Source organism: Peromyscus leucopus, chromosome 16_21 (assembly GCF_004664715.2).
Source record: "Peromyscus leucopus breed LL Stock chromosome 16_21, UCI_PerLeu_2.1, whole genome shotgun sequence".
In the NCBI taxonomy this organism is placed as follows: Eukaryota; Metazoa; Chordata; class Mammalia; order Rodentia; family Cricetidae; genus Peromyscus; species Peromyscus leucopus.
This window is the reverse complement of record NC_051084.1, coordinates 57836359-57855494: the sequence shown is the minus strand read 5'-3', so window position 1 is coordinate 57855494 and position 19136 is coordinate 57836359. Positions and strand designations below refer to the sequence as shown.

The window sequence follows — 19136 nt, the reverse complement described above, 5'->3', positions numbered from 1 at the left end:
CTTAGGTCATTTTTGTTGTGGTTGTATTTGTTTGTCTTCTTACTTACTATGTTTTTGTCCTAACATCTAGCTTCTTTTCACTTGTTTTCCTTCTTTCTGTAAATGACAGTGTTGAAATGACAGCAATACGAATGCCATGCAGCTTTGATGGATTTCAAATGCATTGGGCCAAGTGAGAGAAACTAGGCCCTAAAGAGGAGCTGTTACATGAGTACACAATGGCGTGTGAGAACCGATGGAGACTGTAGGGACAGGTCACAGGTAGTGGTGGGTAGGGCGGAGGATGCACAGTGGGGTTATCTACGACAAATCAGGACGTTCCGTTGTAGTGGAACCATTCTTGGTATCTTAATTGTGGTAGACCTTGGATGCCACAGAACTAGTTAGATGGTTCAAAGTAAGTTTTTAATCTCAGCACTCCAACAGGTCTCGTTTAGAACAATGGTTCTTACTGCTGACTTATCAATTGGTTGACTTGATATGGCTTAGGAGATGCATACAGGTATATAAAAACTATGTAGATAGCTCTACCTCCCAGGCAGGGCTGAGGACACTGACTTAGTATGCATCGGCAACCTTCTATTGCAGACAGAGTAGAACATAGGAGCTCCCAGTGCAGTACCTGACCGCCACTGCCATGATCGTGTCCATTAACATGGAGACGTTCAGAGCCCACCTCTAATTATGGACCTCTGGAAGGTGGGCCAGCACCCCACCTCAGCAGGCCCCCTGTATGATCTCAATGCTGCCTAATGATGTAGACTCCCTGGACCTATGTGTGCTCTTTGCTAGCCCCTAGAGAGGTCCTAAGAGTGCCACTCAGCTAGAGATGTCAGCCTCATTACCTCTGGGCACAGTCTTCGCGGGAAAACTTGTTAGGCACATGAATCCATTCTCATTATTGACTTTTCTTAAATGCCCTTTAAAGTTTGAATTATAGCTTTTGTGTGGTGTTTAGCAGTTAACCTCTAGGTGGATGGCATCTGTGGGCTGTAATTTCTGGTACATTTCCTTTAGATTGAAGAGATACATTGGGGCATGACACTGTGTGTAACTATTAATAATGTCTGGTGAGGATGTATGCAGTTGTGCACTGTTATTCATAAGGTGTGTGGACTTAAGTAAAATTGTACTGCATTTTCATTCATAAATGGGCCTTAACATCCTCCTATCTTGTGCAGGTTAATGAAAGTTTTCCTTACACATGTAAAAGAACCTTTGGCCAAATAAATTTCACATATGTCCTGACAGTGTTATAGGATGTATAAGGTAACCATAGGCATTTCTTTTTGCTGTGTTTCAGGCTATTTTGGCATTTTGCTGGATCTACGTCCGCAAATACCAGAGTCGGCGGGAAAGTGAAGTTGTCTCCACTGTGACGGCCATTTTCTCACTGGCAGTTGCTCTCATCACGTCAGCACTTCTGCCAGTGGATATATTTTTGGTTTCTTACATGAAAAATCAAAATGGTACATTTAAGGTAAGTATTATCGTGCTATCTGATTTTTTTTTTCCTTTGTGGGTACTTAGCAGTTGTTTCATTTAGCAAACCAGTGTCTTTTGTCGTCCCCCACCCCCACCCCCAGTGTGCGCGCACGTGCCTTTGCATGGACCGGTAGAGTCCAGAGTGGACATCAGACATCTTCCTCTGTCCCTGAACCCGAAGCATGGTGGTTAGGCTAGGCTGGTCTCACAGGCCTTCCAGCATCCCATCTCTGCCCCCACCTGCCCAGTGCTGAGGATATAGGCGTGGTTGGCCATGTGTGGCTAGCATGTGGGTGCTGAGGATCTAAACTTAGTTTCTGCTGCTTCCACAGCTAGCTAGCATTCGTTATCACTGAACGATCCCTCCAGTCCTGTTTTCTCGTGTGGGAATAGATAAGTATAGAAATGAATCGTCGAGGACGAGAACACAAAAGTGGTAGACTAGAGGCACACAACCACCTTCTATGAGAATCATCAGTTCAACAACCCACTCAGCATCGGAAATAAGTTTTTTTTATGTGAAAATATTTCATTACAGTTGGTTTTATTTTAGTGCTTCTTATAATTCCTTTGCAGCATATTTGATTTTATTGACATTAATGCCATGAAGTAATGATTTAGGAGGTCTTTCAGTAGTGGTAGACCAGCATTTGCTTCCCAGAATCTTACAGGACAGAGAATAGTTTGCTGTGCTGGCTGCTAGACTTAGCTGAGGAAATCTGACCAAGTTACTTAACTAACTTTTCTCTACTTTTGGTTCCTCATTTTAAAAAGGAAGCGCATGAATGAGAGGAAGTTCTTTTTCAGTTATGCAAATTTCTTTTGTTTCTTACTAGCTGAATTAAGCCTCTGTGAAGTGGGTACTGTATGTCAGTGTTTGGCGCATGGTACTTGAATAAAGCAGTAATTTTGAATTTCAGTAATTCGTAATGCTTTAATAACTCTGATTTTGGTCTAAATGACTTCAATAATTGATAACATTTTTGTGGCTATGTTTGGAGGTATTCTGACTGTTGCAGAGACTAAAATTCCTTTTTCTCCTGTAAGGCAGACTCCCAGTTAGTATTAATAAAGTCTTAGTGCATGCCAAAAGTAGTTTTGTGAAGAGGATGTTGGCATCTGCTGCATTGTGTCTATCTATTAAGTGTTTACATACATTGCCTTCCTTTGACCTCCCAAGCAACCCTGTGAGGTAGTAGATTATATGTGGCTTTATGGGTAAAAAAGCAAGACAAGACAGAGGTTCAGCCTGATAATATAAAAGAATTTGAAGCCCCCAAAGGTCTTCTTCATTAATTTTGTTTTTATGGGGGAAAATGCCCTTTTAAGAAATATACTTCTCAGTAGTTTAGAAAATAGTCTCTTACTGTCTTCATTTATTTTCATTTAATTTACATTTTGTGTTTTGCACTGAGACATTTTAGACATATTATTTTCAATGGTTTCATTAGATTTTCTGGGTTTTTTTAATTGTTTGTCAAGAAGTAAATACCCTTAATAATTTTGGGTACAGGTAATTAATTTATCTGAGCATTATGAAGTCATTTTCTCTGATGTCGTTTTATTATTAAATTACATGAAAGTGTCTAATTTCTTGTGGTTGGGTTTGGGTACACAGCTGTGTTTCTTAGATAAATGATTCTGACATTGTAAGAATGTGGGAGTGTTTTTATTTTTAAGTAGTATAGTAAAATCCAGGAAGTAGATAATTATAAACTTCTAGGATGTTTTTCTCCTTACAATCTGGGAAATTAATGCATATGTGTATGTATATGCACAACTATTCTGATACAGTATAAGCAGTGTAATTATCCCTTGTATAATTACTGTTTGAACTGAGATTGGTTTTAGTTTTTAATTTAGAAGATTTATTTATACATTATAGGGAACTGTTTTCATCTTGGAATTTCTAAAGTAAATATTTCTATGAGCATATAAACTTTGTTTTATTTTGTTGATTTTTGGTACCCATGCCTAAATGAGTAGTCTTTTTCTGGATCGCAGTTATTTTTGTTTTTAAAAATTTAGTCTGGATTCATTAATTTTTTTTTTCTTTTCTCGGTGCAGTGGTGATATTTTATCTGTGTTCCCCCAATAAACTTTATCTGAGGATTAGAGGAAAAAGCCAGCCACTATAGTAGACATAGAGGTCAGGCAATGGCAGCACATGCCTTTAATCCTATCACTTGGAAGGCAGAGATCATCTGGATCTCTGAGTTCAAGGCCAAACTGGGAACAGAGCCAGGCGTGGTGGCACACACCTTAAATTCTAATACTAGTTAGCCATAGAGGTCTGGAGGTCTGTACAGACAAACAGGAAGTGACACAGCTGGGCAGGAAGAGGAAGTGATGTAGATGAACAGGAGACCAAATGAGATAGCAGAACAGAGAGGCATATGGGCATGGGTATACAGGAAGTAGGTTGCTTTAGAGACTGAGGTGTTGGTGAGATGAGGTTAGCTTGTGGCTTTTCCTATTTCCCTGATCTCTCAGGTTTTCACCCCTATATCTGGCTCCAGGTTTTTATTTAATGAAACTGTTTAACACTTGTCCTACATGGTGCTAGGGATTGGACTCAGGGTTTAGTACGAGCAGGCAGGTGCTTCACCAGCGAGCTGCTTTCCTAGCCTTTGTGTTAGTTTAATTGGGGAGATTTTATTATACCTAGAGCAAGAGTTTAAGTGTTTTCCTTCTGGTTGGGGATGCAGTTCAGTGGCAGAACACTTGCCAAGCACGTCTGTGACCTTGAACTCTGGTTTCCTTGAATCCTGGTTTCCTTATCTTATTGTCTCTAATTTGTTTATATTTATATAACAATATATATAAATAAAAACAAAATATAACTTATATTTATATAACTCCTATAATGTAAATAATGTGATAGTATTTTTTTCTTGGTACACCTTTATTTGATTTTAAATTTTATTATTATTGTTATCATCATCATCTCAGTGTGTAACCCTGGCTGGCCAGAAGATCTCCATCCTCCCATTTGGGTCTCTTGAGCACAGGGATTACAGATAGACATCATCATCCTTATCACCCCCAGCCCCACACTTGTTCTCCAGTGCACGCCTGCACTTTGTCTTTTATTCCTGAAATTTTGTTTTCCTCGGGAGCCTCATATTTGCTACTCACAAAAGTAAAAACTGAAAAGATGGACGAAAGTTGTTCCTAACTCAGTCTTCTCTGCAAGTTCTTGGTGAGTTCTGTTTGATGCTTAGTGAAAGTCAAGTCCAAGTATGGAATGGTTATTCTGTAGACGTTATGCTGCCATTGTAAGTTGTCATGTTGAGTAAAGGTGAGCTGCTGGCTTTGAATTTCCTAGTTGTTTTCCACACTGGAAGATACAATATCCTAGTGTGCATTTTTGTTCCTTAATGAATATGTCCTATATGCACTAGCTTTTGCCATTCCCACCTCATATACTTTGAATCTTCCAAACTCATGGGTTTGCTTTCAGAGTTTAATTATTTGTGGTGATTGCTAGCTCTGCTTAATTATGGGTGCTGCTTATCCCTGGGTGGGAGTCCACACTGTTTTCCCTGGTTCTGTCTAGCAACCCTACTGGGGTTCTCGTCATTTTAAGCCAGGTGTGTGCAGTAATGCCGGAGTTGTTTCTGGTGACATTTTTTTCCCAAATGTGATAATATGAATGAATTTAGCATAATAATTTGTTTCTAGCTTTAATGAAACAACTTTGCAGGTAAAAGTTTTGTGGTATAGGTGTAACAGTCCTATTAAACACTCATTTAGCCTTTATCCTTGGATAATGATATACATAAAGTATACTGATAAAAGTTATAATTCGACACCAATGTGAACAATGTTGTTTTTACAGCAGGTGTGGATTTTAAAAAGGATCTAAGCTGCAGCCTCAGAATGTCTGGGGTTTTGGCGCTTGCCATGTCTTTCCTCCCCTCCTGTCCAGTCACCTCACAGCTTATTGTTTTCATGTGTCTGGTTTAACTCTGCTCTTGTTCCTATTTTAACGGTGATAATGACATCCTGGAGCTTGTTTTCTCCCTGGAACCTTAAGAGTCAGTTCAATGAGGGTGGTGAGGTGAGGAAGTTGGGCTAGAGAAGCTGATAGTGTTTCAGGAACTTTGGTTTATAGCAGTGGTTCTCAACCTGTGGGTTGCGACCCCGTTCACAAACCTCTATCTCCAGAAATACATACATTATGATTCATAGCAGTAGCAAAACTACAGTTATGAAGTAGCAACAAAAGTAATGTTAATATTGGGGGTCACCGCAACATGAGGAACTGTATTAAAGGGCCACAGTGTTCGGAAGGTTGAGAACTGCTGCTCTATAGGGAAGTGGAATTGCTGCTTACACTGTAGTGGTTATGTGCTCACCTCTGTGTGTGCTTTAGTGAAAGGTATTGGAGTTGTGTATGTTATGAATCAGAGAGGCAAGGTTTTTTAAGATGAGAAAGGGTAGCTTTGCAAGTATAATTTCCTGAAGAAGGGAAGGGGCTAGAACTCTCAGTCCGATTGTGATGGAGGAAATCGGGATCCCCTCTAAGTGTTCTTGGTTTCACTAATAAGAGAATTTAAGAATAGACTCAAATGGAAATTCAGGGATATTTTATTAGCATATTATAGAAAAACTCCAAGTCTGACCAGCTGTAAACTTTAGCTGTAAACTGCTGCGCTGAAGGTTAAAAGCCATGCCATTAAAGCTGGCTTGGAGGGCAGACACATGGAGATGGGGGATTAAAAGAAGTGTTGGGGAACCCAAAGTGATAGGGAAAGCATGCTTAGAGACAAGAAGGAAATCAGTCACTCTAACTGGGAAAAGCAGGCTGACTTACAGAATGTACGGCTGTGGCCTTGTCAGCTCCACTAGGAAAATACAGTATTCCAACAAGAACTCAAGATTCTGCCTATATCTTTAGTATGGCTTACAGTGAGCTCACTGTCTTTGGAGGGGTGGTCCCCTGACTAACTAGAATGTTAGGTCTCCATCTAGGCCACAGACCCTATTCTCTTGACCAGAAGGAGTTTTTCCTTAGTGGGGTTTTATTGCTACTCTAACAAAAGGCTACTTTATTAAGTAGCATGGCCACTTTGAAGGAAGATAGGCCTAAAATTTGAGTACAAATAGAGGTCAGTTTTAGATCTGTTAATAAGTTGAGTCAGTGTCTGTATTTTAGATTCAAACTCTGAGACCCACCTCTAAGTGACTGTTCCCCCATGGTTGGTTGGTGTTATATCCTGGGTAATCATTGTTGAAGATTCTCCTACACTAGATGTCTGTGGCACCGTCCTCCCCTCCCCCTCCCCCAGCTTCTGATGGCTCAGGACATTGCCAGGTGTCAAGAGAGAAAGAAATCGCTCCCGACTTAGAATCACTTTCCCAAGGTGAGGTAATTACATGAGAGTGGGGAGGCTTGGGTTGGAGCTCAAGTGGGACAGAGGGGTTCCAAAGTCTTTTGGAGAGTAGCAAAGGGAATGTACGGACATACCAACTGTGCCTTTCATCTGTGGAATCCATAACCTTTCTAAAATAGTCCAATTTGTTAGTCTCTAGTCCGACTTCTTGGTTGTTGCCCATCCCTCTGGCTTTTAGGAACTGAAGTTCCCACTAGTTTCTACATTGGAAGACAAGAGTTTCTAAAACATATCAAGGACATAGCAGTTCTCAAAGTGTGCTAGAAGGAAGGCTGTTCAAGTCAGCTCTCCTGACGGCACGTCAGCTTCTCGGGAGGTTGAGAAGTGTATAAAGCAAATACACTAATAGCCCTTGAGCTCTGTTGTCTATTTTATACACTATATTTGTAGCTTTAAAATAATAACAATTAGACTGATCTATTGTCTTAAAAATTGGTTAGACAGAAGAGCCCTCTAAATTAAAAGATGTTAAATTTCAATGAATATTGGCCTTTGAATTACTTTTATACTTTCTATTCTTAACTTATATTTTGAAATTGGAATTTCAATATATTTTGTGGAATTTCCAAGCTTTAACTTGAAGTGGTGACAGCACTTCTTGCTCGGGTTGTCTGGGAGATGTGTTGGGACTTTGTATAATGTGTAACAAATAAAAAGAGAGAAATACAGCTATCCTCTAGTCCACTGATTTGATCATCTTCATTGAAAATTCTGTTTACTCTTCTTTGATGTGTAAGGAGTCACCAGGGAGGCCTGTCTCTGGGGAGCTGACACTTACTATTGTGTCCGTTCTCATCTGGGTACTTAGGACAGTGGGACAAACCCATTCTCCTTGTCATAGATGGCTCAGTGGTAGGCAATGGACCTCTTTACAGTTTCAGCCTCTCTGTGTTTGGATGCCTTCATTTTTTAAAGATAGAAGTTAAGTGCATTTCAGCTGTTGCTTGTAGCTTGTTCTGTTTCCTTACTCTAAAGTACTCTATGGCATTTTTTTTTCTTAAATAGCCTTCCTTTTTAGTATCTACATGATATTTTAAGGTAAGAATTTATGAATTTATGATATACATTTTCTCATCTTTCCCCTGGACAATGATGTCTCCAGCTTTTTTTTTTTTTTTTTTTTTTTTGGTTTTTCGAGACAGGGTTTCTCTGTGTAGCTTTGCGCCTCTCCTGGGACTCACTTGGTAGTCCAGGCTGGCCTCGAACTCACAGAGATCCACCTGGCTCTGCCTCCCAAGTGCTGGGATTAAAGGCGTGTGCCACACCGCCCGGCTTTTTTTTTTTTTTTTTTTAAACACACTACACTGAATATTTTTTGGTAAAGAGCCCTTAATCAAAATCAAAGGTACAGACTGGAGTTTACTGGGATATAGGTTCATCTATAGCTCGACTGTTTTTCTTATTATGTCTTGCTCTAGGGCAAGCAGAATAGTCTTGTCAGTAGATAAACTAGGTATCAACTAGGTGTAAACAGTTCATGGGGTGCTAGAATATTCTGACTGCTCAACACCTTAAGACTGGGTTCCTAAGGTCCAAGGAGAAACCGAAACTTCCTACCCAGCTCCTGGCTGGGAAAACGAGACCCAATTTGGGCTTCTTGGTTGCCAAAGAACTCAGTAAGACTCCTGAAGTCATCCAGTCATTTGTTGGACAGTACTATTTGAATACTTTATGTGCTGTTTCGTGTCTTGATTTGTCAGATTATTTTTATGTTGGATTTAACTCACAATGTGTAGGTCATAGCTCATCTTGCTCTTAATGTTTAAGAGATGGTTTTTCCACCACAGTTTTGAACTGCTTGCTATTATCAGAGTGTTAAGTTGTGGAAAGTGGCGGAAGGCTCCTATTGTAGTAACATTGTGGTGTTTCATCTGTGTAGTAATTCAGAAATTTCTTACTGTTGATCCCCTTCAATGTTTTTTCTTGCCATTTGTCTCTTGTCAAGTGACTTAGAATGTCTACTTTCCATTATACCTGAGTTCTGTCTCCACGGGGTACCGGTTTTAGTCTATGCAAATGATGAATTTGAATCATGTTTTCTAAGCTTAGCAATTTAAATAACAGCCGTGAAGGATGACTGCAAAGGAGTTTCAGTTAGCTTTTAGGTATTTTTTTAAAAGGTGTGGTACATTTGTGTCAGTGATGGGGCTGGTTAGCTTTTGTCAGCTTGACACAAACTGGGGTTACCTGGGAAGAGGGGCCCTCAGCGGAGAAATTGCCTCCATCAGATTGCCCTGCAGGCAAGTCCAGAGATCATTTTCTTATTGATTGAGGTGTGTGGGGGGGGGGGGGGGGCTCATGGGCAGTGCTACCCCTGAGTAGGTAGTCCTGGGGTGTATAAGGAAGCAAGCTGAGTGAGGCATGAGAGCAAGCCGGTTGGCCTTGTTCCGCCATGGTCTCAGCTTCAGTTCCTGCCTGGAGTTCCTGCCCTGACTCGCTTTATGATGGACTGGAACTCATGAAGGGAAATGAACCCTTTTCTCCTCTGGTTTCTGATAAGTGGTTCAGCACAGCCACCAAAACTGAAACACAGCAGTGAGCTTGCGTCGGAAACAGTTGAAGGGAGAACGGGCTGGTTTTAGTCACGTTTCAGTGGGTTAGTCACGGACTTGGACAGACATCCTGGTGTGGGCGAATGCAGCGGAGAGAAGGCAAGCCCTCCTTTCTGTCTTAATCTGGGGCGGGCACCCAGCCCATGGGACGGTGCTGCCCTCTTTCAAGGTGTCTCACTCCCTCCTTAATTCTCTCTGGCAACACCTTCACAACATACCTCAGCAGTCTGTGAGTTCTAAGACCCAATTCTAAACATAGCCAAGTTGGTAAGGAAGACTGCCGTGATGCCCAGCTCTTCCTGCAGCACAGACCAGAGCTGTTATTCTGCGCGAGTTCCTCACTATTCTCTGTTGCTCTTAGGACAAAATGCAAAATACTGCCACTGACCCACAGGGCCCTCCAAGGTTAGCCTTCCTCTCCCTGCATTTACCTGTGGTACCTGTCCACAGCTCTGGTGAGTCTGCTTGAGCTGCTTGGGGGGTGTTTCTTTACCCCGGAACCCCTCTATATATTCTGCTCTCTTTTCCCTCCCTGGATCTTCTTTCCAGTTTTCCAAGACTGTCCTCTCTTCCTTGTGTCACCTTTTAGGACAGTTTTGGGAGATCACTCCTGATTGTCTGGTTTTCCCCACAACTCCATTGCCGACTCAGATTTATGTATTGACGCGTATTTGTTCATTTGTCATCTCATTTCTTGTAGAGACTGTACTTTATTTGAGCCAATGACAGACCCCAGAGATGATACTCAGGCGTACCAAATCGTAACTTTGTGTGTTAGACAAAATTGTTGTCAAAGGCAATACACTTACTGTTTCCTTTTAACCTAGGAGTGGGCTAATGCCAACGTCAGCGTGCAGATCGAGGACACCGTTCTGTATGGCTACTATAGTAAGTACCGTTCAGTGTCATTTTCTCTTCCGCCTGCCGATCAAATTTAGAGTCAGACGACATGAAGACTCTTAGTTTGATATCAGTTAGGAGAGTATAGTGTTGAACACGAGGAATAAGTAATGTGCAGTTGTTCTTAATATTCTAAGACATTTTAAATCTACTCTGTGTTTATTAATTTCACTTGTAACTCCTCTTCAGCGTCATTTCATCAAGTTACTTCAAATCTCCTGCCTGTGTTGTGTTAAACTAGCCGTTTCCTCCCCTTGTGCTCTGTGTTTGATGCTTGTGTTTTCTAGCATTCCTTCACAAGCCTTGAGGGTAGGAGAGTGCACTCTGGGAGCCTCTGCTACTCTGTGGAACTGCTCTAATCCAGGGGCCATGGCTGTTTGGCCTCTTTCTGTCCCTTCCTCCTACTGTCCTGGTATTTGACTGGAGAAGGTGTAAATAGCCGTCTAAATGCTTTCTTTTATTTGAATAGTCCCAGAGTCAGGCTTTCATAAAAAGGTTTAAATATATATTCCAGAAGGGGATGCCGTATTTTATAATCAGTAAATCAAGATGTCGAATAAGATTTTAATAGGACATTATATTGGAAACTGAAGGAATAGTTAAGAAAATTTTACGGCATTGACTTATTTGCGTGTGTGTGTATGCGCGCGCGCGTGTGCGCGCGCGCTTGCGTGTGTGCGCTACTGTGTGCATGTCAGGTTGGAAAAGAACTGGTGGGATTGGGTTCTCTCCTTCCATCATAGGAATCCTGGGTATTGAACGCAGGTCGACGGGAGTTGGGGCCACACCCCTTCACTCATGGAACTCTATCTCGCTAGTCCTAAGCCAATGATTTTCTTTTTAAGAGGCTTACTTGATTTTAATTTAGCAGTTTGGGCTCTAACCTTTATCTTTTTTCCTGCTCCAGAAAAACCATGAAATCCCTTTGGTTTAGGTTTTTAAAGTATTTATATATAATGTATTTATTTATTTCTATTTTTTATTTACTTGTTTATTTTTAGTTTTAGAGCTTTTTGAACATTTTACAAGCGTTTAAGAGGAAAACATGGTGCAGGTTAGGGGAAAATCCCAGCAGCTGCCAGGAGAGAGGAAGAAATAGTAGTGCCTTTTAAGAAATGATAAAGCCCTCCCAGGAATGGAGGAAGGTGTGCTGCTAGTCAGCTGAGGAAAGAACCCGCAGCCCCAATGCATGGTTTAATACTTCTGGTTAATACATTAAGTGTATGCTATAAATATAAATAGTTCTGTGTGAAGTTTTGAGATGATATGAAGGACCTCTTTAAATATTCTTTTAAGGAACTGGGTCTGCCTCCTGTTACAGTAATTACCACTCTGTAGATCATGTGACAAGATAACCAAAGTTGCTAGTCAAGTCTGACTCTAGGAACCATATCTTATCATTGAACTTGGAGGCCGCTGCAATGACCTTTTGCTGCCAAGAGCACAAGACACTTGTCAACCACGTTATTACTTTAGGCAGACTTGTAACTTTGATTCCATCTACCTGCAGAGAAGGATTTTAGTATTTTTTCTGAATTTTTCCAAGGATATTATCTGTCTTCTGTAGGATAAAGTGTCCTGGTCTCATTTTAAATGCAGAGGAAATAAGTTGTTACTGTAATGATATGGCGTTTGGGAAGCCTTGGCGGGCTGGACCGAGGTGCCCCGTGGTGGGCATGCAGACGTAGTGGTGGGTGGCATAGCACATTGGAAAGTCACTTACACCCCAGACACAGCGTCCATGTGGAAAGGGTTTATTCTAGAGATAGAGAGAGGGGGGGGGGGAGAGAGAGAGAGAGGAGAGAGAGAGAGAGGAAGAGAGGAAGAGAGGAAAACAGGGAGAGGAAGACACAGAAAGGGAGGGAAAAAGGGGAAGCAGAGATGTGCACACCTCATGGCGGGGAAGGGAAGAAGGGTGGGGGAGAGGAGGAAGAAGGGAGGGGTTTTTCTTTAAAAGAGGATTTATATCAGGACACAGGGCAGGTCCCCAAGGGGCAGGCCAGAATGCCAACTGTTACTGAGAGTGGGATGCCTTAGATGTTGAGGGCTGAATTCCCAGCAGAAGATGGGGGTGCTGAAAAATCAATTTTCTTGGTGACTGAAGCTCTGCATCAGATTGCTTGTTGGATTGCCAGATCCTGAGTTCAGTCCCTAGTGTGTACACACACACACACACACACACACACACACACACACACACACACTGTTAAGACAGCTGAGTCAGTCATTTACAAACACAATTTTGAATGACAGTGTGGATAATGGTGATGATTGTCTTATCTCGTGACTGTGGCTAGCCTTGACTCAGTTTGGCTCTAGCTCTGAGCATGACAGGATTGTGCAGCTTCTAATAGAGTTACTGTCCCCAAGCCCAGCTGTTTCTTCTGAAATGTTAGGTCCAGTAGAATTGCCTATTAGATTTGCTTCTGGATCTTAAGATTCAAAACGTCCAAGGCATGGTTTAATCATAGCCCCTGTTAGAGTCTGCTATTCAGAATTTCATCTCTGTTGGTGTGTCAACACATTTTTATTGTTAACCTTGCTGGATACCCCTCCTGCTCTTGAGGAGGGAACATGAAGCTCTGGCGTCTCACAGTATGCTTACCCTAGCAGAGGTATGCTCCAGGACAGAGGGAAGAGGGTAGAAGCAGCAGAGTGAAACCAGTGAAGTTCAGGAGCTTTCTAAGCAGACAAGAAAAGTCCAGACCACAAACCGGGTCATGGTTTACGCACCTTTACAAAAGGTCAGGGGCAAACACCTCTGTGTTTCCTGCAGCTTCACACCAGTGTCTCTCATTTGGTTGCTTCAATAAGCGTTTGCTGAACAAAATGGTTTTTGTTGCTGGCCACTGAATCCCCAGCCTTGAGCATGGGAGGCAAAGGACTAATGAATACTGCTAACACTTAGATCCCAACACCCCAGACTAAACTGACCCAGGTAGTAATGGTGCACACCTTTAATCTAGCACTCGGGAGGCAGTGGCAGGTGGATCTCACAGTGTGAGGCCAACCTGGTCTACAGAGTGAGTTCCAGGACAGCCAGGGCTACACAGAGAAACCCTGTCTCAAAAAAAAAAAACCACCTCCAACAATAACAAAGAGCAAAACTGAGTCACCTGTGGTAAAAAGACTCCATCACTAACTTGGAACTGAATTACGGAAGAGCAGGAGAGAGACAGTGGTCCAATGTTCCAAACAAGTTGCTATCAATGGGCACGGATGCAACAACTCTCTCTGAGCCGATGCTCATTCACCTAAGCAGGCTGAATGAAGCCCATCAGTCACTTCCTGCAGTTCTGTCTCCCTGTCCACCTTACAAGGGAAGTCACCTGACATGTCAGTTTACCTTTTGTTCACTTTCTTTCTTTCATTACTGTCTGGTCTGTCAAGCATCTGCTCAGCTCACTGAATACCCATTCTGTTTTATGGACTGAAGTTCTGCCTGATTCTACACCAGCAAATAAAGCTGACTGAGATCTTTAAAAAAAATAAAATTAAATTAAAAAAAAACCTTGCTAGGCATTGAAGACTCTCACACTTAGGATCTTAATGTATTTTCCTGACCGCCTCTTTTCCACATTACTTTTGTTACAAATGATGTCAGTGGTGTTGGTGGTCATCATGTTAGTGAGTGGCAATGCCCAAAGTAGATGTTACAGCCTTAGCTGGGGCTGTTTGCTCTTAAGGGAACGAGGTGCTTCCTAGTCAGTGGTTCTGGGAGTATAACTCATGGGAATAATTAATAGTATTAAAACCCCAGCACAACTTCAAGATCATCTGGGACCTTTTAAATAATGTAGAATTATTCCAGAGAGATTCTGAATGTCTTAGTTAGAGATTCTGTTGTTGTGAGGAGACACGATGACCACAGCAGCTCTTTTAAAGGAAAACATTTAATTGGGGCTGACTTACAGTTCAGAGTTTTAGTCCATTATGGTCATCGTGGGAAGTATGGCAGCATGTAGGCAGATGTGGTGCCGGAGAAGCAGCTGAGAGTTCTACATCTGGAACCATTGGCAACAGCAGAGACTGCCACACTGGCCAGGCTTGACCATCTAAGACCTTAAAGCTCTCCCTCAGTGACACACTTCCGCTAATAATACCATACCTACTCTAATAAGGCCATACTTCCTAATAGTGCCACTCCCTGTGAGCAAACATTTAAACACATGAATCTATGGGAGCCATTCCTATTCAAACCACCACAGGGTGTGGTAGACAGCTTGGTAATCCATTAGTAAAAAGTCATGATTCTCACTTAGCACTCAGGTTGAGAAACCGTGGTATAGTGAGTGGCTCTTCATGTGACATCTCATGTGCTGTGTGGAGAGAGATTTGGAGGCTGCACACAGTAACACTGAATTACTGACATCTAGTTTGCCTTCACTTGTCTTAGAGTTTTCAACATATACAAAAAAAATCTGCTTGCAAATTATTTGACAGCCATTTTTCCTGGACTATTGGGTTGATATATGTTCTCTAAGCCGAGCCCAGCTTTTAGGCTCGAACCAGTTCCTCTGCCTTAGCCTGTGGATGAGCAGGACTACAGCTACACACCACTGTGCCCCAGTGTCCGTGCCCATGTCTGATAATCTGCCTAATATACTCCAGCCTGGATAACCATTGTTTATGTCTCAGTTGTTTTCTCAAATTTAAAAAAGGGGGTGGGATTAAAATTTTGGATAGCGAGGATAGCATTGAAGGATCCATCCTCAAAGGTGGGTATTTAACAGGCATTTTACTGCTTCCCAGGGGAGACTGAGGTCTCCACCCTTGTCTCCCTCTGAAGAATACAGTGGTTATAATATAGTCTGGATGCACTGTTGTCATCCCTTCTAAAAGCCAGGGTTATCCACGTTGTTCCGCATCATGCCTCAGTTCCAGTGTAAGCACAACAGAAAGGCAAATACATCCCAGTGTCGGGATAACCAGTGCCCCTGCTGCAGGAGAAACAGTCCCCATGGGGACATTGGCGAACCTTCACGTATAGAAACCACATTCTTACAGATCTTCTCTTAAGTTAATGGAATTGTGTGGTTTTTTTTTTTCATAGACAGTTTCTACAAGTAAGGCTGACGACTGCTGGATAGTCAGTAACAGGATAGCTCCCAGCACTGGTTCCTACCACTCACTTCGTCTGGTGACTGAGGCTGTCTACACAGATGTCTCCTGGAACCTGATGGAGACTGAAGGGTACCCTGCTGGTCCCTGCCTCTTTGCTCTCTAGTCCCAGGATCTTTAATGCAGAAGTTCCACATAGGGGTGTTTCTTACCCAAGAAACTTGAAGGATTCTTTTACCTGCTTCTTGATGTTTACATATTTTCTTCATTGTTTTCATACTTCTTCGCAGTAGAACAGACTGCTGTTAGGGGCACTTTCATTTTCAGTTCCGCTTGATTTTTCTGTTAGGTCTGGTAAGGAGTCCTCCTTGTCCCTGTCTTAGTCACTGCTCTATTGCTATGAAGAGACACCATCACCAAAGCAACTCTTATAAAAGAAAGCATTTTACTAGGGACTTGCTTACAGTTTCAGAGGGTTAATCTGTGATCATCATGGTGGGTAGTATGACTGCATGCAGGCAGGCGCTAGAGCAGTAGCTGAGGACTTTATATCCTTATCCACAGGCAGAGGGCTGGGGGGAGAGAGAGAGAGAGACAGACTGACAGACCGACCAATTGACCCTAGTGATACATCCCCTCCAACAAGGCCACACCTCCTAATCTTTTTTTTTTCAACTGGTGACTAAGTGTTCAGATATATAAGCCTATGTGGGCCATTCTTATTCAAACTATTCCAGTCCCTCAGGTCTCAGTCTTTCTCTAACTAACTCCAGTGTTTCAAATTGACTGTCATCTTTATCTTTCTACCTTTTCTTCACTGTAATTTTTTGTACTCTTCCCTTTATTCTCATGATTGCTTTAACCATACTTGAAAATCGACTATGACAAAGCCAATAGTTTTACTACCTACCTTTGTATAGAATTTCATTTAAATGAATTTCCCTTGCTTGATGTGTGTGTGTGTATTTATTTATTTTTATTTTTTATTTTTTCCAAGCCGTTTGTTTCAGGTTTTGGACACCTGTAGAGGTTGTAGAAATGAGGAATGCCCAAATCCTAAATGGGAATTTATAGAATGATTTTTTTATTCTGTTCATCTGTCATTTTCCTCTTGGTGACCTCCAAATACTTTCTCCTTGGCACTGGTTAGTTCAAGTGACAGTGTTCTGTTGATTTTTACTGTTATATTAATAGGCTATAGTTTATTAACCATGTTAACAGTGACCACGGGGTTGTTTTGAAACACATCTTTCAAAAAGATCTATGTATTCATTAAATAATTTGGTCAAATTGCTTTGCATTCTATGGATGCTCCTATAGTGTAAACAATTCTAGATTATTAGCAAGTCAGTAGTGAAAATAGAAGTATGAAAAAGTACACATATGTAGGGTAAGTTATCAAAATGTACTTATATGTAGGTGAGTCATGGAACTAAGGGAAGATAAAGTAGACCAGGAAGCTTTCAACTTTTGTTTCATTGTATGTAAATGATTAATTTAGCATAATAATTTCTTTCTAGCTTTAATGAAACAACTTTGCAGGTAAAAGTTTTGTGGTACAGGTGTAACAGTCCTATTAAACACTCATTTAGCCTTTATCCTTGGATAATGATATACATAAAGTATACTGATAAAAGTTATAATTCGACACCAATGTGAACAATGTTGTTTTTAGAGCAGGTGTGGATTTTGAAAAGGATCTAAGCTGCAGACTCAGAATGTCTGGAGTTTTGGCGCTTGCCATGTCTTCCCTCCCCTCCTGTCCAGTTACCTCACAGCTTATTGTTTTCATGTGTCTGGTTTAACTGCTCTTGTTCCTATTTTAACGGTGATAATGACATCCTGGAGCTTGTTTTCTCCCTGGAACCTTAAGAGTCAGTTCAATGAGGATGGTGAGGTGAGGAAGTTGGGCTAGAGAAGCTGATAGTGTTTTAGGAACTTTGTTTATAGCAGTGGTTCTCAACCTGTGGGTTGTGACCCCTATGGCCCATAATGTTCTCTGCTTCTTCATATCTGTGCCCTTTGTTGCCTATTCCTCTTGTGTGCTGGGCCTAGTAATTTGCTTTTAACAAAGAAAATGAAGCAAACAGTGTGCAGTATCACCTCTGAGGTGGGGCTTGTGTGTGCTTCCTGGCTCTCTTCTCTTGCTTGCTCTGATTAAACATGTTGCCTTGCAGTCTCCTGCCTTATATAGAGTGGCTCACATAATAAGGGAATGAAGCAGCTTCCAGGCACAGCCAACAAGGAATAGACTAGACAACACTGAGTGAGCTCAGAGGCAGATCCTCCCCTAATTGAGCCTTGCAGTAACTGCTAGTTGGCCAGTTGTAGCTGTGGGAGAAATTCTGAGGAAGACTGCTTGGTTAAACTTTGCTCGTCGTGTCCGCGGCCCATAAAATCGATGACAGTACATGTTCTTCATTTACTTTCTGTGTTTTTTCGGGTGATGCTGTTTTCTCCTGGATCTCATTGTATAGTCCAGGCTTGATTTAGAGTCAGAATCCTATGTGTTGGGATTACAGGTGTGTACCATTGTGCTGGGTTCTACATGCCCTTTTCAGCCACGAAGTTTATATATTGCCATCAGTATCTAGTATTTTCATCAATATTTGTTGCTGTGATGAAATATATATATATATATATATAAACCTTGCAGGATGTCTTAAGCTCAGGCTTGAGAGGCCTCCGTCCAGGGTCGAATTGATTGCTGTGGGCTTGAAGTCAGGCAGAGAACATCATGATGGTGGGAATGCAGTGCAAAGTCACTCACCTCCCACTGGCTTGGGTGCAGATGAATGACTAAACATATCCTCTTCAAGACATGCATCCTCCAGTGGGGGCCACTCTCAAAGTCTCACCTCCTCCTGACAGTCCCTTAGATTTAAAATAACCATCGGGTTACACTATTAATTAGGTCGGAGCCTCCATGATCTGGACATACCCAGAAGGTGCTTTACATCTCAATAGCTATAGAATAGGATGCAGATGTTTGTAAATAAATATTTTCTTAACTGTGTAACCTAGGGCAGCTCATTGAGTTTTCCACTTGTAAATGAAGAAGAGACTATTTGTATTATCACATAAGAGAGTCCAGGATAGGGTTTTGGCCATGGTCATGTAAGAAGATTAGCAGATCACCCGCCCACCCCAAAAATAGAAAATTGGACTAAAATTGAGTAAAACCCCACTACTGAAGTACTCGGATGTAAGTGTAATGTCAATAACAGTTGGGAGAATTTAAGAATTGCTGCAGACAGTATTGGAGTTTTATTTTTGTCCTTGGCTATTAGCCACCCCCTGCCTGCCCTGCTCTTGAGCCCCTGGTTGATTACTGGTGATCTGCCAGGCAGGCCAGGCCACAAAGACAGGCAGCTCTAGAAGGTGCTCCGTTCAGCTGCTGGGCACTCATTTTGAGTCGTACTTTCCAGTCTTTGGCTGATCATTGAATTGCTCAAACATGAAGACAGACACCAGAAAGACAGGCTTAGACAGGAACAAAACAAAACAGGAATTGAAACAAGAACCAAACAGTTGAATGAAGACCCTGAGTGGGGACTAGAGTTGACAGATTTCACACAGACAGTGATTGATCAAAGAAACAAAACAGAAACAGCATCCTTTTAGGCAAAGCAGCACCCCAGGGTGAGTGCTACCCAAAACACACCTCAAATGATAGTATGTCAAATGTCAGTTTCGGTGCAGATGTAAAGAGTTCAGAGGACCTTCCATGGTAAGAAGT

The 19136-nt window shown here is 41.8% G+C and overlaps 1 protein-coding gene across 1 annotated transcript in view; it reads left to right on the top strand.

Moving 5' to 3' along the window:
- Positions 1-19136, top strand: part of Lmbrd1 (LMBR1 domain containing 1) — an 88450-nt gene that overhangs the window by 3630 nt on the left and 65684 nt on the right. The window contains exons 2-3 of the mRNA XM_028867987.2: positions 1304-1480; positions 10264-10324. Of these exons, the coding sequence (XP_028723820.1) occupies positions 1304-1480; positions 10264-10324 (238 nt within the window). The remainder of the gene's footprint in view (positions 1-1303; positions 1481-10263; positions 10325-19136) is intronic.